This window comes from Anopheles bellator, chromosome 2 (assembly GCF_943735745.2).
Source record: "Anopheles bellator chromosome 2, idAnoBellAS_SP24_06.2, whole genome shotgun sequence".
Lineage (NCBI taxonomy): Eukaryota > Metazoa > Arthropoda > Insecta > Diptera > Culicidae > Anopheles > Anopheles bellator.
In genome coordinates this window covers 71176018-71200589 of record NC_071286.1, presented here as the reverse complement: position 1 = coordinate 71200589, position 24572 = coordinate 71176018, and the positions used below count along the sequence as shown (strand labels likewise).

The 24572-nt window shown below is 52.8% G+C and overlaps 2 protein-coding genes across 2 annotated transcripts; one reads left to right on the top strand and one right to left on the bottom strand.

Moving 5' to 3' along the window:
- Positions 1-3827: 3827 nt before the first annotated feature.
- On the top strand, positions 3828-5306 carry LOC131211655 (odorant receptor Or2-like). Its single transcript, XM_058205226.1, has 6 exons — positions 3828-4040; positions 4121-4204; positions 4273-4688; positions 4757-4856; positions 4928-5137; positions 5205-5306. Exons 1-6 carry the CDS (start codon positions 3828-3830, stop codon positions 5304-5306), a joined length of 1125 nt encoding a protein of 374 aa, XP_058061209.1.
- A 2142-nt stretch (positions 5307-7448) lies between these two features.
- On the bottom strand, positions 7449-12365 carry LOC131210961 (uncharacterized). Its single transcript, XM_058204295.1, has one exon. It carries the CDS (start codon positions 12363-12365, stop codon positions 7449-7451), a length of 4917 nt encoding a protein of 1638 aa, XP_058060278.1.
- Positions 12366-24572: the final 12207 nt, after the last annotated feature.

Here is a 24572-nt window from a genome sequence, read left to right as displayed (position 1 = left end):
AGTAAATGACCCGTGCTAATGACAAACTATTTTCCCGGATCTAAACTTTTGCAGAACTTTTTGAAAATTGAAACACTGTAAAATTAACGCATCACTCGGACTTTGCAGAAAAATGTCAGGTCTCGCGAATGCAAACAGTGGCGGATATTGCGGCCCAAAATGCACAATGCACTCATCATAATGCGTATCGATAATGCGACACGGTCGGGCGTTTGGGGACTAATTACGATTGGGGAACAAAGAAAAGGGGAATCCTGCAATTCCGTCGCACGAAAGCACACACCGATTGCGTTCAGTGTCACGCGGTCCAGAGCAGCGCGCTGGGTTTACGTGATGATAATGGTGATCCGACTACCATTATTCCGATCATGGACGAAGGAAATACATTGCCAGTACTTTGTACATAATTATCCGCCGTTCGATTGGCACAGTAAATGGGTAATGCATTCGATTGGCACTACAGATGCACTATGCTTCGGTGCGGCCACCAGCGGCCGGAAGGATAATAAGATTGTTAAAGCGCAACCCCCAGCACCTTTTCCTTTGTGAACTATGCTGGTGGGATTCAACAAAGCATCGTAGTTTCGAACAAGATTGGAAATGGCAATTCCTTGTAAATTCCTATAATTGCCTCTTCTATACAATTACAACCCAAAATATGTTGCTTAGCATAAAAGTAATAATACTTGACTGAAATATCAGCACCACTTAAAGTGGTTTCAATTCTAATCATAAACGACGAAAACACAAAAAAGCTATGCCCTTCTGCCTAAAGCCAAAGGATAATGGAACTCACCGCACGGGACCGGCAATTATCGAATAAGGACCGGGAAGGCTGAGGATGGATCACCGGTGACGGTCAGTGGCACGATCCGCTTGCCAGCACTAATTGCCCGGCACCTATCCCTTCTGGAGGGAGCCCATTTTTCGAGGATGAAATATGACAGTTTTTACGTACGACGAAGCCACAGCAGGTTGGCCGCCCGAGGACCAACTTTAATTTCCCGCCCCAACTGATCCAATTCATTACTCGGACCACTCGGGTGCTCCACAATGGAATTTTCTCTAGTCCTAGGACAAGAGTTAAACCGGGCTAAGGGTCCGTGGCGTCCGTCGCGTTTTTAACGTAGATGAATTTTTTATACCAGCCATCGCCGGAACGGGCGCGGACCCCACAGAAAATTCGTTTAAAAGCAGTCCGCGGGAACACTTTCCGAATCATTCTCTAAGTGGTTTTTAATAACTTCATTCGCTAGAAACGAGGACCCCATCGGGACATTCGGGACTGTCCGCTGTTATCGGTGAATCGGTGTGTGCGTGTTCGCCGACCAGGCGTGGGGAAATCATCAATACCTATTTTGCGGTGCTCTACTTTAACGCCGTGGCCACTGCTTTGATTGGTCACTGTGGCTACGGTAGGTTGCGGTTCATTAATTTGTGGTTTCCTTCTCTCTGTGGATCGTTCCGCCGGTGCGTACCAAGTGGACCGGAATTCAGTTTGTTGAACAATCATCGATCGTCCAAGCCCAAACTTGCTCTTGGTTCAATCGGGTAGTTTTATTGGAAAATTCAGCAAAACAGGGAAACTCATAAAGCTCGAAATGTAATATTTGCAAACTCACAATGATTATGTACGATGTCGATTATTCTACATGTTTTTGAATGCTTCTACACAAAGTACGATAATCTCTACCGGGTAGTCGATGTGTGCTGGTGTGGTGTCCTAATGGCGTCCGCCGTCGCAGGAGTCGGATAATTTGATCAAGGAAAACCTTCTGGAGAACTCTCCTCGCGCGTGCAGCGATCCACTCGGAGCGAGTGTTTGAAGTGGCCATTGAAATGCACGCTGTACCAACGACCGCATCCTGCTCTAAACCGCAATCACGGTTGGAACCGTTTATTCGACGACTTTGGAGAAGTTGCAATCGCGCTTCTGAACGCGTCCTACTTCACGCTGCTCAGGAGAGTTTATAATTGAAACGATCGCTTGGGCAACGCCGCTCTTCGGTGTCACTTCCTGCGGGGACGATGAGGTTGCGGATTCGAACATTGACTCTACAAAGTGACGGCGAAAGGCGAGAAACCACAAAATCGTGATTAATCATAGCATCGATTCGTCACCGGCGATGATGGGATTATTTTAAGACCACTCTTTTAGCCGCCCCTGCCGGGCGAAAGTTTGAAAGACTTTGCTCCCCGCTCGTTACTGTTGAACCGGCCGGGGGGATTTCTTTTTCCACCCCGAACACCATCATAATGTGCCACGGATTATTGTTCATCATGACGCAAAACTTTTCGCTTGCCGTTTGTGCACGCTTCGGTTCTCAACACTCGCACAACGCCAACTTTTAATTGAGACTTACTGGAGTGGAACTTTCTTGACCGAATTATTGATTTTAATTAGGCTGTGAGACAAAAAGTTCAGTTCATGTTGATCAAACATTTGAAAAAAAAAGACGTGATTCACTCGAGCATAGGTTCCGCTGGGAAGCTCTATTTCGGGAGTACTCTTTAAACTACGAACCATGTTTTCTTTGTTTGATTGCCAATTAAATTTTCATTCCCTTCCACAAAACGATCAATAAGTTTCAATAGCGTTTTCCAAAATCCTCAAATAGTGAATAATAAATTGTTTTAACATGCAACAAAGGGTGGTGAAATATTTCTCCGAAAATTTTTCGAAAGAGAAATGCGGTGTGGAAAAATACTCGTTGAAATATTTCCACTTTTCACCAAAGACCTTGCGCCTCCATCAAGTTTACCGGTTCGTATCCGAAAGCAAACAAAACTTCTTTTAAATAATTAAGTCAATATAATTTGTTAAATTAGGAAGATAAAACGAACACAACGCATTCAAAATGGTATGCCCTAGACTTTCTATGTGCTTTCTGCCATATTATTATCTTGGTTTTTGCTGACACAGCAAGTCTGTTCAATAACGAAAGGATACAATCGATTCATCCGGTAATAGCAAAACTATGTGCAGAAACTGATTATTTGATTTGATTGTTCAAATTACGTGAAACAATTATTACACACTTGCAAAACCCTCTCGGCGCTCAAGGACTGGCACCGTTTTCTTTGTTTCCCATACAACAATTAAAATTAGCTCCCATTGCAGCGTTCCCCAGAGCTTCCGATGCCGCGTGTGACTTTCTGTTGAACTTTCTCACGTCCAAACACATATCGGCCACCGCACGCGATCCGGTGGTGACATTAATTGCCAGGTTCGCACCTAAATCATACACCCCGAGGGAAGGTGTGCCTTCGCCGGCGCGAGGATTAAAACGACAAACAGGCTAGCACCGTTTAGCGTGGTTCCTAAGTACCGTACCGCACGGAACCGTCAATTATCGAATAAGGATACACGGCCGCCCGAAGGAAGGACGATGGATCACTGGTAACGGTCAGAGGCACGATCCGTTTGCCGACACTAATTGCCCGGTAGCTATCCCTTCTGGAGGGAGCCCACGAGGATGAAATATGACAGTTTTTACGTACGACGAAGCCACAGTAGAGTGGCCGATGGGAGGGCCAACTTTAATTTCCCGCCCTAACTGATCCAATTCATTACTCGGACCACGGTGCTCGACAATGGAATTTTCTCTAGTCCCAGCACAAGAGTTAAACCGGGCCAAGGGTCCGTGGCGTCCGTCGCGTTTTCAACGTAGATGAATTTTTTATACCAGCCATCCCTGGAACGGGCGTGGACCCCACAGAAAATTCGTTTAAAAGCAGTCCGCGGGAACACTTTCCGAATCATTCTCTAAGTGGTTTTTAATAACTTCATTTCGGTTGGGTGCAGCGGCTAGGACCCCTTTCGGGAGATGGATATTCTGGACTGTCCGCTGTTATCGGTGAACGTGCGCGTTTGGCGCTTCTGGTCGTTTGTCCTCATCCACAACTGGCGGCGGTACATCAGCATCATCCCCGTGACCATCCTGAACGTGTTCATGTTTGCCGACCTCTACCGGGCGTGGGGGAACATCGAAGAGGTCATCATCAATGCCTACTTTGCGGTGCTCTACTTTAATGCCGTGGCAAGTGCTTCGAATGATGATTGGGCCGTTGGCCCGGCTGCGGTTCATTAATGTGTGGTTTTCCGCTCCGATCCGCTCAGCTGCGTACCCTCATTCTGGTGTATAATCGGCAGAAGTACGAACTCTTTCTCGATGGTGCCGCCAACGTCTACAAACAGATTCGTGTAAGTATTGGTGGCCGTCTGGCAAGTGTGTGCAAATAATGTTAAACGAGCCCAATGCTTCGTGCCAGGACATCGATGATCCAGTGATAGCGAAGCTCATCACGGTTTACACGCGTCGAGCACGGGTCCTGTCCATTTCCAATCTCGCCCTGGGCGCCTTCATCAGCGGGTGTTTCGTCGTGTATCCGCTCTTCACCGGGCAGCGTAGTCTGCCGTATGGCATGTTCATTCCGGGCGTCAACAATTTCGACTCTCCGCAGTATGAAATCTTCTACATTACCCAGCTGGTGCTTACTTTTCCTGGCTGTTGCATGTACATCCCGTTCACTAGTTTCTACGCGACCTGTACCCTGTTTGGCTTGGTACAGATCAAAACCCTACAGCACCAATTGCGTACGTTTCGGGCAGAGAAAATCTCAAAAGCCACACCGAGACTCGATCGGCAGCTGGAAAAGTTCATCGAAGATCACAAGCGGATAATTCGGTAAGCAGGATACCGGGTGAAGCTGATCAAGCCTCGGAACAGGAAGCTGGAAGAACCGTTTTTTACAGTTTTATTCAAGATCTAAACGGCCTGGTGACGTACATCTGTCTGATAGAGCTTCTGTCCTTTGGGTTGATGCTTTGTGCCCTTCTTTTCCTGCTCAATATTGTAAGGAGTCGTTCGCAGCCTGCAAAGTCAGTTATTAACGCCGGTAATCCTTTTGCAATTGTGTCCCTCAGATTAGTGTGATGGCGCAAATTGTGATCGTTGGCGCCTACATCTTCATGATCCTGTCACAAATATTCGCCTTCTACTGGCACTCGAACGAGGTGCGTGAGGAGAGCATGGGAATTGCCGAGGCGGCCTACAGTGGACCGTGGCTCGAGGTGGATAATTCGATCAAGAAAAAGCTCCTGCTGATCACACTGCGCGCCCAGCGACCACTCGAGGTGAGCAGTTTGGTAGGTTTTGGGCGTCACGGGTAACTTTACGTCTTCTTTTGACCCACAATCGCAGCTCACGATTGGAAACGTTTACCCGATGACTTTGGAGATGTTTCAATCGCTGCTAAACGCGTCCTATTCGTACTTCACGCTGCTCAGGAGGGTCTATAATTGAGGGTCTGCGGCAGGGACGTTCTAGTTGCTATTTTCTTTATTGTTATGTTTGCAAGTTTCATAATGAAAGTTGTCATAATGTCAGAAGGCAAATTTTGAATGCGGAATGAAATATTTCAAACCAAAATAAAACAATAAAATAAAAGGTGAAGTTTGATTTGTTTGCTTCACTGTGTGAATGTTTCACTAAACACTGAAATAAATGCTAAATTCTAATCTTACCTCTAAAATCGCTGCATAACGATGGAAACCATTTCTTTCAAATGTTTGAATTGACAGCATGTGCCACTCACAGCATGAGTATTTTGCTGCTGTTTGCAAGTTATTCGTTGTTTGTGAATGGTAAGGAAGTATCAATATTTACTTTGAGACGGAAACATACCAAAGTCTGAATGAACTCTTACCGATGGTAGAATGAAAAGCACCATTTTTTCCCATAAATACATGAAAACTATTAAAAACTTAAAATAGAATCTGGAAAACCAATTGATTCGAACGCATCGACATACAGCGTACGTCGACTTTTGAATCCAGGAAACATTTCACTCCACCGTCGACTCTGACGCATCGAAATACTTCCCTCGGCGAAATCTTTCAACTCCTTCCTCTTAAGCACCGTGCGTCTCCATCGTCGTCGTTCTGTTCGAATGAAACCCCGCAAGCGGTTGATGTTTGTATTATCAAAAAACAATACGTTTATTTCGATATTCTCTCCTCGGCTCGCCACTCCGCACTCCACATTCCGCACTCGCGCACTATTTTTACTGATTACAAATAAAATGACACACTCAAGTCCCGACCCTGGGCCGGCGGCTGATTCTGGCTGCTGCTGCTGCTACTGCTGAATGGTTGAATAATAATTTTTACTAGACAAGTATCATACAATCTCGCGAGGGCGCGGCCACCATCCTCCGTCTCTCTCTCTCTCTCTCTCTCTCATTGCACAAATTCTCAGCGGTAAGTACTTATAGTTCGGGTGGGGAGGGACCAAATCTCTACCTCTAACGGTGTTCTGGCACGGCAATGTTGGCTAAAAAAGGTACGGGCAGCGTGCGGTGGACGTGTGAGCGTTCACGTTCACGTTCGCGTTCGCATTCGCGGCCGCGTCCCTGTTGCCTCCTTTTTTTTCTCTAAATGAAATCTAAACACACAAACAAACGCGCGGCCACAGCTGCCATTTTGTACGGCCCGCCCCAAACCGGGTAGCGATCTGGGCCGACGGCCAAACGGGAGGCAGCCAACGGCACGCACCAAAAACAATAATGGCGGACCACAAAAACTAATGGAGATAAAAATAATAGAAAACGAACGAACTTAGCCTAGTTGGGTTGTGTGGGGGGGATTGTGGCACGTTAATCTCTTTTTACACAGCGGGGGACCCCCCCGTTCTGTATGTGTGAGGAGGCGCCCGCTCGTGAAATGGCGCCGTTTCCGTGCGTCAAATGGCACATGGCCGTTACATCGAACTCTTATCGAGCTCTACTAACACTAACATTGCTGCTGCTGCACGGTCAGACACGGATACAAAGCATTGGCTGTGTGCGTGCGTGCGTGCGTGCACTGGCCGATTGAGCGTAACATTCGCACTGGATCACCTGGAATGTCCTAGGACAACAACAACAGTCTGCAACCGGAGCACCGCCTCGCGGCCGTCGTCGGGCTTTCTTCTAAATATTAATTCACGATATTTACAGCTTGCGGCTCACGCACGCACGGAGCAATTGCGGAGCGGATAAGTACAGAGCCCGGGCCGACCTTTTCTCGCTCGGCACAGACACGCACGGCGCACTACTGCTGCTACCTCCCCGCGATACACCGATACACAGTCACTGGGCTTACAAGTGTCCTACGGGGCCCGGGACAGGACAATGATTAAATTCTGACAGTTCGCTCACACTTCCGCTACACACGTCCGCCCCGTCAGCGTCGTCGTACAAACACAAAACAAACAAATACATTTATGGCACATCGTTCCGCGCAGCCTTCGGCAGACCCGGCGGAAAGACTACAAATAAATTAAACGCGGGCAACGGAGGCTCCTCCTCCGCGTTCCCTCTCCGTAAGCAATAGAAAACAAAACAAAAACGCCTCCCGGCGATGGCAATAAATAGACGGCCACCAGACTCCACTGTCCTGGGCTAGCTTACTCCTCGACGAGGCGCGCCTCGAGAAAGTGGAAGATCTCGTCGTAAGCCCGAGCCCGTGCGATCATGAGCGGGGTGAGCCGCTTGTGGTTCTGCGGGTTGCGGCGCGCCCCGTACTTGTCCACCAGCAGTTTCACGATGTTGATATGGTTATGCTGCGTCGCCACGTACAGGAGCGTGTTCCCGTGCGTGTCCTGCGCGTTCGCATCAAACTGGCCGGCGTAGTGCTCGAGCAGGAAGTCCAGGATCCGCTCGTGGTTCTCCTGCACCAGGTACAGCAGGACGGGCGGGTCGCTGTTGCGGAGCCGCTCGATGCTAGCGCCGCTCGCGAGCAGCAGTCGTACCAACGCCAGGTTATCGCTGACCACCGCCCGGATCAGGGGCGTCTCGCCGTGATAGTCCAGCTCGTCCACCGAGCAGCCCCGGTCCCGCAGCAACACCCGCACCGTCCGCACGTGGCCCCGCTGTACGGCCACGTGGAGCGGGGTTTGACCGAAACGATTCTTCGCGTTGATGGCGGCCCCTCTGGCGTGCCGGAGTAACTCCTCGGCCAGCTCGTGTTCGTCTCGCTCCGCACACACGTGGAGCGCTGTCTGGCCAAACTCGTCCCGGTGGTTAACGTGCGCAGCGGTCCGCGCCACCAGCAACCGCACGATGTCCTGCGAACCGACCATCACCGCGTTGATGAAGGCGAGCGGTGCCCCGTTCACGTCCACCCCGTGGCGCAGCAGCAACTCCAGCAATCGCACGTTCCCGGTCCGGATCGCCAGGTTGAGTGGCTGGGTGTCGGAGGTGGGTGGGTTCGAGAAGGTGGCCCCGTGCCTCAGCAGGACCCTCACCAACCGCACACTGTTCGTGAGCAGGGCAAAGGCGAGCGGATTGAGACCGTACTCCCCGGTGGGCTCCGTACTCGCTCCGCCCTCCTCCAGCAGGATACGGGCCGCCCGTAGTTGCCGCTCCTTGCAGGCCACCGCCAGCGCCGTGTTTTTCACCAGGTTCCCGCAGTCCACCAGCCGACGGAGCGAAGGCTGCGACAGGAGATAGCGCAGGATGGCGCACCGCCCGAACCCGGCCGCCACGTGGAGCACGTTGGCGCAGTTCGAGTAGACGCGCGCAGGATCAACGGCCGCGTCCTCCAGCAGGTACCGCACTACGTCCCCGTTGTCGTACTCGATGGCCCGGTGCAGCAGGCACAGTTCACTCGAGAGCGCCGTCAGCTCCACTCCTTCGAGTGCCAACCCCACCACCGCACGCTCGTTCCCGTACTGGATCAGCCAGGATGCCGGAAGTCGCTCATCGTCACCGGCCAGCGTCACGTCCACGCCGGTTTCCACCAGTGTCCTTACGATCTCGGTGAGATTGAGGCGGGCGGCCAGGTTCAGGGCGGTGTAGCGGGCGTGGCAAGGGGAGTTGAGCTGCTGACGGGACATGCGTCCCACCAGCACCCGGACCGCACCCACGTTGCCCGCGTTCGTCACCTGCTGCAGCACCGTCATGCCGGTCCTGGGGTCCGTCCGGCCCCAGTCAAAGTCCGCCGGAAGCCCCCCCAGTAGCCGCTCCACGAACCCGTGGTCGTCCGAGTGCACGAACCGATGCAGCTCCCCGTGTGCCCCGTACTGCACCAACAGCGCCCCGAATAGCTCCACGTCACCCGCCAGCGCTCCCAGGTACAGCGCCAACAGTCGTCGCTCTTCCGGCGCCAACCGATCGATGCGCGTCGCGACGAAGTGTGACCGAGTGGTGCGTCGAAGGAGATACTGGAGCAGCTGGTGGCGGGGTGAGCGGGGACCGGAAGCACGGTCCGTTAGCAGGTCGATCATCGCCCGGAAGTCACCGACGAGCGCGGCGTCGACGAGCGCGTAATGACACGGCTCACCGCCGGCCAACGAGCCGAACCTGCGGCCGGCGAGCACCTCACTAGCACCCCGCAACCCCTCCCGGAGTGCCGTCAGATCGCAGTCGGGGTGGTGGACCGCATCGAACAGGGCGCGCTGCTCCGCCAGCCACTGCAGTCGGTCGGTGAATTTCCGCTCGAAATCTGACGTCGCAGTCGTGGGACCGTCGCCCGGCTCGGAGGCCGGGTACAGGCGGAAGGAGTGCCGCCGGAAGGCGATTGCGTTCAGGAAGAGGGTCGCGTTCGAGGGGAGTGTCAGGAGTTCGAGGACCAGCGAGTCACTGCTGCCGCCCAGGAACGTCCGCAGTCGGGAACCACTCAGGATCGGTGTCGTCGATGCCGCCGCCGACCGAAGCACCCCGACCGACGCCAGGATTTCGAGCAGTTCGTGGAGGGCGAACTCGAACGCGAACTGCACGAACGCTGGAAGGGCACGGATCGCGTCCGGGAACCCGGGCGCTTCGGCTGACCCACACTCGAGCGTCTTCTCCACCAGCTCCAGCAGGTCGTTGACCTTCGCATCGAACACCTCCTGCAGTAGCTCCTCGTCGTCGGTTTTAGCTCCTGCCGCCGGGAGTTGGAGGCCCCGGGTACGGAAGAACCCCTCGACGGTGGCGTGGCGCTGGGGGAGCCCTCGGAACACATCCTCACAGTACACGGAGTGGAGCTTGCAGTGCAGCTCCGCAAAGTCCGGCTCGCTGAGCGGCGGGGCACCTCGCTCCTGGAGCAGCCCGCGGGTCAGGTGCTCGTAGCGATCGGTCTCCGGCTCCGTCGACACCTCCGGCTTTGGTCGGGTGGAGACACGGATCCCGAATAGGCAGTTCGGATCCATTAGGCGTTGCAGCTGCTCCAGGTGTCGCACCACTTGCCGCGTGTCCTCGTTGCACTCACCGACGATACCGGCGTACGGTCGGAGGAGTTCCTTCAGCGCGAGGTTCGCGTCGGAGATGGAGATCGCCCGTGAAATGTCGTACCGGTGGTAGGTCTGGGTGAGGTACGAGTGGAGCAGCCGCCGCGTCCGTCCGTAATCCCCGTTCGCCCGCAAAGCCCGATACACGACGGCGAACTGGGCGAGGGTGACGCGCAGCCGCGTCTGATGGTACTGCAGGTGGTAGAACCGGAAGTGGATGTTCTTCTCGACGAACGACAGCAGCTTCAGCTCGTTGGCCATGCCGCGGTAGGCGCGCTTCAGCTCACCCACCACCCGTCCCGTCTCTGGCTCGTCGTGGAACGCGTGCTCGAAGCGGAGCGAACTCAGCGTGTGCAGGTTGTGCTCGCCGACGTAGCGGGCGTACGAGCGGAGCTGCGCCACCGTCCGCAATCGGTACGCCGTGCCGAGGAACGTCTTGAACGCCGCGATCAGCTGCAGGTGCATCACGTACAGGAGATACCGGTACACCGCCCGGAGCCGCGTCTGAATCCCTCGCGCCTGCTCGATCGTCAGCAGGGACGCTGGCGGCTGTCGTCGGCCGCCCACCGGCAAATACTTGGCCGCCGAGCAGCGCGGTGAGAAGGCTTCCCGCACGTTCGTTGCCTCGCGAGCCCCCAGCGGTTCCAGCAGATGCCCCAGCAGACTGTCCATTAGCCGGGTGAACCGTGGCCGATGGCTCCGGTCGGTGGCAAGGAACTGCAGGACTCGTTTGATCGCCATCAGGCCGAGGGTTTCAGTCGGACGGTCGTCCAGATCGATTACGAGCGCACCCTCGATGTAGTGAGCCGCCCGCTTCACCGTGTGCAGCTGGCGGACCTGTTCGTAGGAGCGCCGAAGGCAGCGGAACGTGGTTCGGTCGCGGCGACGCACCCCACCGCACAGCAGTTCACGCTTGGCCGCCGCATATGCCAGCTGTCGCTTCGAGAGGCGGAGCTTCGGGTGCCGTCGGTGCCAAAGTTGGCCCACCGTCAACGGGTGGTCGCTCCGCCGCAGATGGGCCACGAACTGCGCCACATCCTCGCCCTGGGACAGGGCCACAAACTCGGGCCGGGCAAGCTCCGCGCGTATCCGCTCATCGTCCTGCACATTTCCTTCAGCGATCCGTTGTAGTTCGGGGCAAGCCCGTCGCCTGCGAGCCACGTACTGGGCCAGCTTCTGCTCGGCGATGCACTCCCCGATATCCTCGAGGAGCTGCGGCATCCACTCCGTGGACCGAGCGCGCACCCGCACCAGTGTCTCGCCCACCGCCGTCAGGTAGCGAACGATCATCGGGCGGTTCAGGACGAGCTTGTAGATCTCGAAGCCGGCCCGCTTCTCCAGGATCCCCAGAAACAGACTCGCCAGGTAGGCGGCCTCCTTCAGCGGGATCAGGTCCTCGGGCATCCCACTGTCGCCGAGCACGTGCAGACACTCGCAGATGGCCCGCAGCCGCACCACGAACTCCTCGTCCAGGTCGGCCAGGTTGTCCCCGTCGTACCGCTCGCTCAAGTATTTGGTATAGCTTCGCACTAACTCCACGCGCCGATCAGCCTCTGTCTCGCCCTCCACGGCCGGCGGAATCCGCTGGCCAGTCGCGTCGCACTCGTAGCTGTGCGCGATCAGCTCGTGCTCGAGGAAGGCACGCATCGCGTCACCCACCTCCACACCACGCACCACCCACAGTTCGTCCAGGGCTCGCGTCATCAGTTTCATCTTCGTGTGGATGTCGAAGGCGCGCTTCTCGAGGAAAATGCGCAGCAGCTCGACCGACCCTCGGGCCACCAGTCGCCGGAAGGCCCGGTCGGCCGGCAACCCGTCCAGCTCGCGGCCCACCATCGCCTCGGCCACATGCCGGCAACCGGCGGCGAATGCCTGCTCCGCCGGTGTCCGCTCGTGGTGGTTCCGCAGCCCACAGTCAGCGCCCGCCGCCAGCAGCAGCTCGATCAGGCGCATCTTGTTGCGCTTGGCCGTCACGGCCAGGTGCAGGGCCGTGTTACCGTCCCGGGCCGGATCCTGGAAGTCCAGCTCGATGGCGGCGGCGCCCCGCCGTTCGAGGGCCGCACGCACCACCTCGCACTGGCCCGCCTCGACGGCCTTCAGGAAGGATTCCATTGCGACCACCATGACAGTCCTCCTCCCGTGTGTGTTTGTTTGATGGTGTGTGTCGGGGGCGGTTTGGTTCACTTTCTGACCAACTCCAGGGGCAGCCGCTCCACAAGTTACGACATGCCTACGACTCGTTCCGGGGAGTTCTGGAAGGAAAGAAGAAGATTGAAACGTCAATACAAAGGGTTCTGTGGGTTGATGTTATGCAAGTAAGTTAATTTATCTAAACTAAAGGACAAATATCTATTCGTCAAATATGCGGTGATAACGATACCGAGCCGAGTGTAGCGATTTTGACGGACGGATTTCCACTGACGGACTGTCAGTGGACCACGAGGCATTCGATAAGAAAAACAAAAACAAACAACAGACGAGCTGTCGCATCGCCTATTTGAAAATCATCTACAACTTTATCCTGTAAAACCTGCATGTCCTTTTCCTTTTGTCTTCTCGTCCTTTCAACCTTTCTGTTTTATGCGTAGATATACATTAAATGTTGGGTTGTTTAGCAATAGAATCTCTAGCCGCTGAAGAAACTATAAACAAAGGCTACGCCCCTTGAGCGGCATCATCCACAAATACAACCGGAACAGCAGCTACTGGCAATAAAAAGATCCACATTCAGCCATCTGCAACAGAAAACAATACAACAAACCAAACCCGAAAACAACAATAATGCAAACAACCCCGGGATAAGGCTATCCTGTAGTAGAGGAGATGCCACATGCATCTTAAGTTAGTCTTGTTAAGTTAGATTTAGTTAACTATTAAGTAAATTTAATAAATACGGCCAATCTAAGATAAAACGGTTATGCTCATCTGCTTAGTGATCAGATACACAATAAAATTAAAACTTTCAATAACTCAGCTTCAAGTTTACAATAACTGGCAATCATTAAATGACTGTAACTTAATCCTTGATGACTTCAAAGCATTTTAAAAGTTATGACTGAAGCATGCCAAATAAAATAATCGGAAATAAATAAAAAGTGCTTAACGAATGCACAAACAATTATAAAACACAATCAGTCAATAACTTTATCACCTTCATCGCTTATGCAGACGAGGTCGGTTAGTTTAATGACTAGTCGTTCTTTTCTGGTCATATTTCACTTCGGTCAATACGACTTGAATGTTTCATATTTTTAATACTTTCAGGTAATAATGACGAGAAGGGTTCAGATATCGGCTCGCCAATTGACTGCGCAGTTCAATATTGCGATAACGGTATGCTATGATCCTCAACTATGTTTGCCTGTACGTCATCCGTCTATTAATTCGCAAGTGTGATAAAACGTTCCTTAATATCAGTAAGTTCAGTGTCATATCATTCCGCGAGTTGATGTGATCCACGACTCTGGTGCGAGGGACCTTAGATGCGAAGTTGAAACTTATTACGCATTACGAGGACTTGATTAAGTATGAGTTTTTCTTATTCGCGTGAGCTCTAAGTTCCGGGATGTTTTGTGTCCAAAAGCTATGCCGGGTCCGCTTGATCCTTGAGTATGCTTATGTTGTAGATCGATCGGATCAAGTCATTTACGCATTCAAGATTTTGACTTCCCGTGTTGACTCTCCGACACTCGTTGCTCTTCGTTAACTATTGTCGCTTCGTCCCGATATAGTTGTAGCTCGATCAGTTGAAACAAAAAATGACGACCAACATTACACCACTGCCACTGCCAAAGTCCTGAATTAACTTGCAGGGATACAACACGACGGGTCCAATTTCAGCCATTTGAGGTCCATCGAAAGATGCGCCCCAAAACAAGGCCACATTCGGTCGCCAGCAACCGATCCGAGCACTTCCTGCTCGGTAAGGTTACATTGGGGGAATAAATTTCTGCCGCCTGCGCGGTTCTGGTCCTGCGGTCCATTCTCCGGTGTGCCGTGGCCCATTATGAGCGCTCGTTAGCGAGGTTAGATAATTCGCGGGCCACCTATTTTTACCGACGAGCGTGCGCGAGTGTCAATGAACTGCAGCATCATCGGCAGCATGGTGCGGCGATCCCAAAACCCAGCTGCAGCCGGCGAGCTCCAGAGCACGGCCATCCCTTCATTCAGCACACGGGGCGCGTTGCGATTCATTCAACTTTTGCTCTCTTCGCAGCATGAGCACCGGCAGCATATCAGCGTCCGGGTGGAGGACCCATTAAGTATCAAAAATTAAATTTACTCCACCACTGGGCGGGCAAGCAAGGGACTGCGGTGGAAGCAAGGGACCCCAGGCGACGGCAGCGACAGCGCCGTCGGGGGAGAGAGCTGGAAAATCAACGCACTTCATCATCGTTTTCCACGCTTTACGCACTTTTGGCGAATGTGGTTCGTCGCCCCTCCCCGTTCACCACGCCAGTGGCCACCTCACGGCCGGGGCTACCGCCGAAGAAGAAGAAGTCCGGACCGCGGCTGGTATGGTTCGCGAGCGCATAAATGCAGCATAACCGTACCGGTTGTAAATTTAGCCCTCCGGGGCCCTAACACGGGCTGCAGGAGTTTGGCCTCTCCGTCGATGTGTCGGCGTGTCGGTGTGTATGTATGAATGAATGGGCCAGTGCCGGTGGAGTTGAATGAATCCCTGGCTTGCCTGGCTGAGGCGACGTCCGACAGCTGCCGTTCTGTGTGCCGACCCGAGTGGCCATGTTTACGCTTCCAAGTAACGCACAGGACACGAACGACATGCACTTGCGCAACCGTCACCTGTCAAAGGTAAACCAAACAACGCGAGCCTGTCAGAGTTGCGCTTCTCCGCGGGCCGGCCGCGAAGGAACAAAAGAACCGGACCTGGATGTGGACGTGGCCTAGCGGGTCTGGTTTGTGTTCTTGGCGTAGACACGGCCGCCGCTCGCTGCTTCGTCTTCGCCCCCAAGTCCCAAGTGGCAACGGATCGCCGTGGAGGGCACTCCAATTTCCACTCGACATCGCTACGCTACGCGTCACTCTTCTCGTCGCGTGGCTCGGCAAACGGCAAACATCTGTTTTATGTAAGCTCCTTTACCGAAATATTTCCGGTTCGTCGGACCAGAAACGTGGGTGACAACGACGACGACGAAGGCGCGGGTGCCGGGAGCATCGGGCTGTATTGTTTTGCACCCAACACAGGGCGAACAGACGCGAAGAGACAGACAGACAGAGAGAGAGAGAGAGAGAGACAACCAACAGACAGACAACAACGAAAACAAACACGGCCAGGCTGGCCGGGCTGGAAGACAGTTACATTCGTTGAACATGCTCATAATCACCCGTCGGGCGGGCGGGTTGGATGGACCATTTTGCTTTTGTCACTCGCCGCTAAATGGCCCACGGCGATGGCCGCGGAGTCTTCCCGATGAAATATTGCTACCCATTGTGCCGGCTGCCGGCCGCGGAATGCACTTCGCGCGTCGCACAAAAAAACACAACAAAAAAATCCCCCACAACAATACCCGGCAGTGTGTGCGCAGAGTGGAGACCGCCGGCGCGTCCCCTGGCTGATGCTGGATCCGAGAAATGGTAACACCGTCCCCGCACCGTTCTTTCCATGTCTCGCCCGGGCGAGTCCTCGAGTTGTTTGACAAGTGAAACATCCGCAGATCCGTCGCCCAGGGCATGCGGACCCGGCCGAGAAGAAGTAGAAGCAAGTAATACATGGGTTGAAATGTCCCGAGACTAACACATAGCTGGCACAAGTCTTATTGCGTTCATTGCTTCATCAGTTAGTACTAACCATCTAAAGAAAGCTGTTAAAATTGCCTGATATTTCACTCATAAGTTTGTGAGTTATTCAAACCAACGGATCAACAACAATTTCGTGTTTTAAATTTGCTCTGCTTCTTGCTGGGAAAAAATACCAGTTAAAATACCAGCTTAAAAAGTGCTATAAGGACTCCGCTCCATCAGAAACAACAATAAAATTTTGGTTGGTGCTGACTTTAAACGTGGTCGTAGAAACAGGGGACGTCCAAATGAGACGGCGAAACACCAGAAAAGAATTTAAAAAATCCATACAATCATTTTGAGTGATCGAAAATCAAAGGTGAATTAGCTGACGTTGTAAAGATATCAAAAGAACGGATTAGCATTAGCATTTGACTTTGAGAAAGCTCTTCTCAAAGAGGGTACCGAATTTGCTCACTGTTGACCAACAACAAGAAATTATTGATGATTTAGAAAAGTGTTGGGCCATGTTTATGCGTTAAAAACGGATTTTTTACATCAATATTTGACTATAAATGAAACATGGATTCATCATTTCACTCCGGAATCAAAACGATCCTCATCTGGTCCTCATCTGTAATATTCATCGAGTATCTTGAGAACTAAACAGTAAATATTATAAGGAGTTGATTGAAGTGTTTGAAGGCCGAAATTGCACAGAAACGAACGCGCATGGCAACGAAACAAATTTTGTTTCATCAAGACAACGCACCGTATTGCACGATGGCAAAACTACAAGAATTGAACTCTGAATTGCTTCCTCATCCCTCCTGTTCGCCAGATTTGGATCCCACTTACTGACTGGCTGTTTGTAAACGTAAAAAAAACTGCACATTAGTAAGAAATTGTCGTTCGAATGAAGAGGTTATCACTTAAAATGTGACCTATTTTAAGGCAAAACATTAATCGTTCCACAAAAGGGGTATTGAAATTTTAAAGAGCCGTTGAATTGATTGTGTGGCTCCTGATGGAGCATACGTTGATAAATAAAACCAATTTTGAACAACAGGCGACCCGTTTTCTTTTTTAAACTCGGGACTTTTCATCCCATCTGTTAAAAAGAACGTTCTCTCCCGCGAGAACACTTCACGAGCCCGGAGGCCGCGACGTGCTGACGACGCGGAGACGACGCGAAAATAATAATAATCAACACATTGTCCTGACGACGACGGCGGCGGACTCACCCGGAGCGCGGAGTCTGCCGTTTGATCTCGTGTCCGGGGGCGCCCTGATCGTCAACTGAGAAAAATGATGTTTTCGATCCGCGCGTCCGCGCTCCGCCATCAAAAGGGGTATTTTGCTATCAAATGAGATGTTTATCGAGTCCAAGATGCTCGCCTGGCAGCCGTGCGTCGCACATAAAAACAAAACAATGGGCCACGTTTGTCCAACGCATTCCACTCGCTCGTGTTTTGTGTCGGAGTTTTCTAAATAAAATGTAAAAACTTTGGAACTTGGCCTGTGTCGATCGGGTGGCCAAATTGATGCGAGTGCCTCCCGGACGGGCGAAAATAAACAATCTTCAAACGGGGGCCGGAACGGGTGTTTTCGTAAATCACAGGCAACCATCAGCCGACGTGCTCGAGTGTGAGCGCAATTAATTTCGGCAGAGACACCTCCCGCCGGGGAAGGATTTAATTTCCGCCAAATTCGGCCTCACAGTTGGAGGACGGCATCACGGATCACGGTCACGATAGTTTTGATCCAATCAGCACCAATCGACACTTGCCGGTCGGATCAACCGAAGGGCACCGGAATCCGATATTGCACCGACGATCACTCCCGGATGGGCCCAGCCTTTCACTTTCTCACCCCGCTCTGTGGGGGGCTTCTTCGGACCGAGAGAGCCACTCAATCACACCCGGAGAGCTCTGATGGCGAGAAACAGGAAATCGATTCGCTCGGTTTATGGCTACAAATGACCACTTCGGCACACCGGAGACTGGGAACTTACACCGTGCTGGTCGTCTTCATCAGCTCATCCACATGGCGTCTCACTCTCGCTCACTCACTCACTCACTCACTTCGGCCACCCGGATGGCTCCGGTTATCGATGGTCAATTGGTTTCCGATTATGGCCACACTCTCGGGGGCCCATCCTCGGCGGTGGGCCCACCTCTATTATTGCACCTCGAGCTGCACCACCCACCACCCACCCACCGATGAAATGAATCAAAGCGAGAACCGCACACCACTCCTTCTCTCGTTCGCTCGCCACGGAAGGCACTTAGCGACCCACAATTAGCACAATTTATGAATATTCCACAAATTATGTCCGCCGCACGGCGATGATTCACACACTCGCACCCGCTCGCGGGTTCTTTATTATCCTTTCTTCCCCCACTGCATCCGGGGTTCACCGCTCCAGAGGGTTTTGTTTTGTTTCCTTTGCCACCGGTGCGGCGGCGAATGCACTTTGGGTTGCAGCAGAAGCGCAGATTGCAACGCGGACTCTTCATGTGCGCGCGCGCACTCTCGCGATCGGACTGGCGTGCCGCGAGCGCGCTCCCGGAGCCAGGACCGCCCGCCAGGAGAGTGACAAGGACAGCGAGCACGAGAGAGAGAGCGGCTGGGCGCGAGAAAGGGTGCACGAGTAACGCGAATGAGGCAACGCGAAGAACCGTGGCCGGACGGAGAGGCCCACAAAAACCAGATCCACCACCACCCCGTCGACGGCATTGTCATCATCGGCGTCTAAGCACCTGCAGCAGCCGCGGCCCCCACGAGGATCCATCTGAGTGCAGCGCGCACAATGTACGGCATTGTGCGGGTTTTGCGCAACGCGCTCCTACCGCGTGGTCGATGGCCTCTCTCACTCCCTCTCACTCGCTCACTCTGGCTCTCTCCCTCTCTCTCTCTCTCGCGCTGGCTCACTCTCCGCGCTTTGTTCGGCGCCCGCAGGATAATCCGATAAATTGCAATTCAAATGGCCTCGCCGGATGCGGAGCGAACGAGACGGAGTGCATTAATTTATACGCGCTTAAGAGCAAACGTGAACTCGCAAACTGGTCCCATAATCCCCTGTGCTGCGCTCGGGACGGCCACCGAAACCCGATCGACCCGGGGAGGAAGTATTAAGCATAAAACATAAAATCCTTCGCCGGGCGATAAGACGCTGCGCACTCTAATTAATAAACACTGACGATGGCCGGGGCCAGAGAACCGGCTTCTGCTACCACGGGAGACAGTCTGTGGGGGGGTTTCCCCATTCCCGGTGGATGGGTTTGACGCCACAAAGTAGCCGGTGACGGGGTCTCACTACTCTTGATTAGGCTGGCTGGATCCATTATTGCCCTTGTTTAGGGAAGCGACCGAAGCGCTCGGGGCTCCGGCGCATTCCCAAACCAGGGCTCCTAGTGCCGTCCGTTAGATAACCGTCGGCTTGCGTTGCGTGGCAGACCCAAACGGTGCAATCGGTGCAACAATCGGCGCAAAGCGGTGCATCGCCCGCCAGGTGCGCTGCGCGCAAAGGCTCCTGGCTCCGGCTCCGCGCGATGTTTGCGCGATTGCGAAAGCGGTCTCTATTCATAAAACTGTCGCTCGGATCGTTCGCCATTATTCGTAAGCAGCGCCGGTGCAGGTGCATCGTAGGTGCAACGACGCCCAACGGGGGCCTAACCACTCACGGTTGCGGTTCGTGCTGGGTGTCTCCACGTAGACTTGGAACTTTGGTGGGAAACACAGGGTCATCCAATTGGTAGTTTCACAAATAAACTTAAAAAACAACACACATGAAAAATTAAGTTCTTAATGAAATATGTTTTAATCATAAAGTTATGCATGAAATGCAATATCGTTCAGATGCCGCCTCTAGATCTACGGCAACAGTCGATTCTGATAAGGTCATTTTTAACTTGGTGAATGTTACATTTTAAACGCTACAAAGTTGCAGGCTTCTCAGCATAAACACGATCTTTTTCGTAGCTCCAGAAGAAAAGTCCAACAATGTCCGAATCGCATGATCTCGGTGGCCAATTGGCATCACCAAAAAGACGAAAATTTAAACCAAACAATTTTGTTATCATCTGGCGCTCGGAATTGACAGTAGTGGTCCTGCCTTCGTCATTTTAGAAAAACTAGGATCCTATGACGCCGCCAGCCCATACAGTCTCTGTTCCTGGCCTCTCTTCAATCGATCGATGGGTTTCAATGCCCCAGACGCGCCAATTCGGTTTATTTTCGTATCCGATACGAAGGGAAAAATGTGCCTCGTCGTTGAAGAAAATTTTGCTGGAAAAAATTGCGTTTTCGAATCCCCATTTTTGGAATAAATTTTAATATGTTATTTTACGCTTTGCTATTTACGACTCACTTTCTAAAAAATGGTAGACATTTAACTTGAGTTGACAGATATATTTGCAAACTGTAAAAAACCAGCCCTGTGATTTGGAAACTCCGAAATGGATGACCCTGTGTTTCAACACAAAAATGAGCATCAAAAGAAAGTCACTTGCTTTGCACGCATTTTTTTCGAGAACTTTCGAGCCGGCTTTGGCGGACTTTTATCAGTTTCTCTCTGCGCCGCGCTCGGCTTCGATACCGATCCTCGCAGCATCGATCGCGCATCTCGCAAAGGAAGGAACACTTTGTCTAGGAAAGGAATCGGGGCTCCAAGCGCCCCGTTTTGGTGCCGTGGCATCCTGGGCATGATGGACGCACGCACCGCCGTGCCGCTACTTCTCCCCCGACGCCGACGATAAGATCTAGATATGTATTATGTTCCCGTTTGTTTCGTCCGCCATCATCGGCCAAACACGATGCCATCGGATCGCAGCGGAGAAATGCGTGCACGCCGGGCGCAACGCGTTGTCGGGCTGCATGCGCGATAAATAACGCAGCCGCGGACACAAGAAGCCCTGCTGTTGCGTGAATGGCGGCGGCATGTAGCTCTAGCTGTAGCCCCAACACGGGCCTGTCTTCGGCCCGCGCTCTGTTGCCGCGCTGCTGCTGCGGTTGCTGGACGATCGCCGCACAAAACAACAATCATCATAACGACAACCACATCCCCCGGGCCAGCCCCCGAGGTTTCGCAATCCGCTTGCGCTTGCGGGTGATAGTAATAATAATAATAACAGCAGTAGCAATAGCAGCAGCAGCAATAATCCCATCGGCGCAATGAGAAGAAAATTATGGAAAATCGTTACAAAACCCACCCGACACACGAACGCCGGGCGCACGAAAGGTTTCTCTCCTGGCGCAGCATTGGAATCCAGCGCAGGGGAGGGCGGGGAGGTCCGTGCGGCCATCGCGCAGTAGTGGCCGCTGGTCCGTGCGCACCTGCGCGTACGCCCCAAAGAAGGCGACGCGGCTGCGATGCTGTGGCCAAAAACTAACGACGCTCCATTGCGAACAGTTGACCAAATCGAGTGACCACCAGGAAGGGGATAGGGTCGGAGGGGCACGGAAACACGGGGGTCCACACGGCACGGCACGCGGGGCACGGACGCGCGAACTTTCTCTTTCGTGCAACAATTTTTGTTGTTTAGATTTTACCACTCACATCTGTAATTATGGCTGTTAATTGAGAGCCCCGCGAGGTGGCCGAGGTGGTGGGCTGGGTTCCCCGCACCGCACCCCACCACACCCTACGCCAACGGGTGATTGTTGGCGGGCGAAAGAAGAAATTAACCAAAGACACATACAGCATAGAGGGCCGCCTCGTAGGGTAATGCAAATGATTACGCGCCACACAGGGCGGTGGTGACGGAAGCCACAGAGCAGAAGCCTGCGAGATGGTGGCCAGTGTCTCCTATTACCGGCGACTCATTTGTCCTCGGGGAGGGCCCGGCACACGGCAGGTAGGCGCGATAGGTATCATCGTTTCCGGCATCGTTCTACTTCTCGGTACCAATTACTCTGCAGCACGTCCATCAACGCGAACGACGGTTTGGCGTGATCCGAGCCGAGAGATCCAGAGCTGGGGCCATTTTGTAGCTTGGAGGGATACGAATGTGTAACAGCGTATGCTGGGGCTGATCAAGATTCCCGCACTTCACGTTTTGTTAGATGACAGTCGGTCGATGTCCAGTTGTCCAGCTGAGCTACGTCAGCAAAAGCAGCATCCAACGCGCAGATAGCTTTCTAATGCCTAAATATTGATTTTAAAAATCATAAACACGTGTCCAAAGCCTCTCCTATCTTTCTCACTCATTCGGCAATATTTGGGCGTCCAGAACGTTTATCATTTGCCAAGCTCTTTGCCATTTGCCATTTGAATTTACTTGGCTAAAATTTCACACTTTTAAATGATGGTACAGAACCTATTTTATTTACGATACACAGAACCCATTTTATGTTTGATTTTCGTAGGGGTCCCTAATTTCGGAAGAGCCAAGCAATTGAAGAATTTCGTGAATTCAATTCGAACTTTAAAATTCAGCAGCAACCCCAAGAATTCAGCGCAAAGCAGCCCTTAGCACACTAAACCAAACATAAAAACGTTCTGTATGATCGGAGTCGGATGCAATTCAAATTAGTTGAGAGAGCAGCTTCTAGAGACTGACGTCTCCGACTAAACTCTGGTCCAAGGATACCTCCCAAAAGTTTCTGAGCGACGGCTCCCATCGCGTAACTCTGTCTGTCTAACTCTGCACCATAATGATGGCCCACCAACGGCAAACCGAGCACCAACCGATTGCTGGCTGCCCGGATTGTTGAAATACCTGCGCCCGTTTTGCGCGAAGATTGACCAGCGCGCAAAGGCGCACACGCGAAAGCCCATTCTTCTTTTCTTTCCCCCTTTTCTTAGGTGGCGTTATGCAAAATACTTTCGCAAGACCCCGGCCCGGATGCGCCGCGGTGTGCAACGGCTAAGAAGAACAACGCCGATGCACCGATCGCCATCGCCCAGCCGCGCCCCAGCGCCCACCCAATCACACAACAAAAGAATTTTATTTCCCTCCCCCAAACGTCCGCAGAACCGCAGGACACCGGAGAGCCTCTCGGAGGAGCCTCACGCAACGCCGCGCGAAGATGGTGTGCCATAAAACAAAAAATAAATGATCGCCAACCGTCGCTGGCCGGGCCGGGGCGGGAATTAGCGAAGCCCGGGCCTCGGTCCCGGCTCCGGTCTCGCGTTGACCAGTCGAAGATGTGTAAATTGTCCTTCCCGGGGCCTGCCCCTTCGGCCCGGGACACGCCACTAAAATAGAGAGATGAACTAAGACAGTAAATTCAAACGAGCGACTCTCGCATGGTCCCACAATGACAGGCGAACAACGGAAGGCGCAATAAGCGCGAGGGGTCCCGCAGCAGCCGCAGCAGATCCAGTTCAGGTCCGCGGGCCTCTCGCCGGGGCCTCTGCGAACGGAATGGAGCGAAAGAAACAGTTTAAGGAAATTGAGTGCGAAAAGATAAAACTCTGCTCCGGAGGGTCTCTCCACGGGGCGAGTCTCGCAGTCGTCGTCGTCGCCGTTGCATCTTCGTCTTCGGGCAGGTGAACCCTGCTCGGTGCCCCAAGGTGCACGGCCGATGCCCCAGCCCCACTGCATGTGTGTTGGTGTGCGTTTTTGCTTTTATAAATAGATAATCATTTCGCTGTAAACGGGATTATTTCATGACATGACGATGGATTAGATCCCGCTCGATAAAGCTTGTTGTGCTGGGCCCCGGTGTTGTTGTTCCAGGTCCGGGTTTCCCTCGGTCCCAACCTCGCCGCGGGCGACAGCCCGACACACACTCTGACACGCAATGCAACCTGCGCCGATGCACCAGGTATGCAGATGCCAGCCACGGACGCTTTGGGCAGGCTTTCCAGCGAGGACACGCTAATGGCCCCGGCCCTCGGCCGAACGAAACGTTGCCCGAGTTAATGAGAACGAACATTCGGAAATGTACGTACGTACGGACGTACGGACGGACGTCCGTAGCGCTCGGGACGTGCGGACTGGTTAGTGCCGTTATCTCGATCGCCGAGGAAATTTCTCCGCTCATCGATCACTCAGAGATCCGCCCGGCAGATGGAGCTGCTGCGGAGTGCAACTTTATGCAAAATGTTTTCAACTTTGTTTTCCCGTTCAACTGCCCGGCCGGGATGGAAATGGATTGTGGCACGTTGGCACAGAGTAAGTGGCACATTGTGGCACTCCGGCGAGAGCGCATCCTTCTGTGCGGAGCGCGCGTTACTCGGTTGCCCATCAGATCGCCACGGGGGGGGGCTGACGTTCGAACAGCGTCTCAAGAAGTTCGCGGCTATTCATCAACATCCCTTCTAATCTTTCCACAGCCTTGAGCCTTATCTTCCAAGCTAAGTTTCAGTTTCCGCAACACAAACAATGTCCACTAGACGACGATGGTTATCAAACGGTGATCAGTCACAGTGATCTCCGGAACAGTATCCTCATGACCCCACTTGGAAGAATTTCCCATAAGTCGCAGCAAAACGACTTACAGAATTTACAAAAATTAGTATCAGGGACTAGGGAATCCTTTATGAAACCGGATTTTGCTAACACATGGTTTTAGCTATCGATTTTATTGGCCCCCTAATGCTGTATTTGTCACAGTCACTTGTTTCAATAT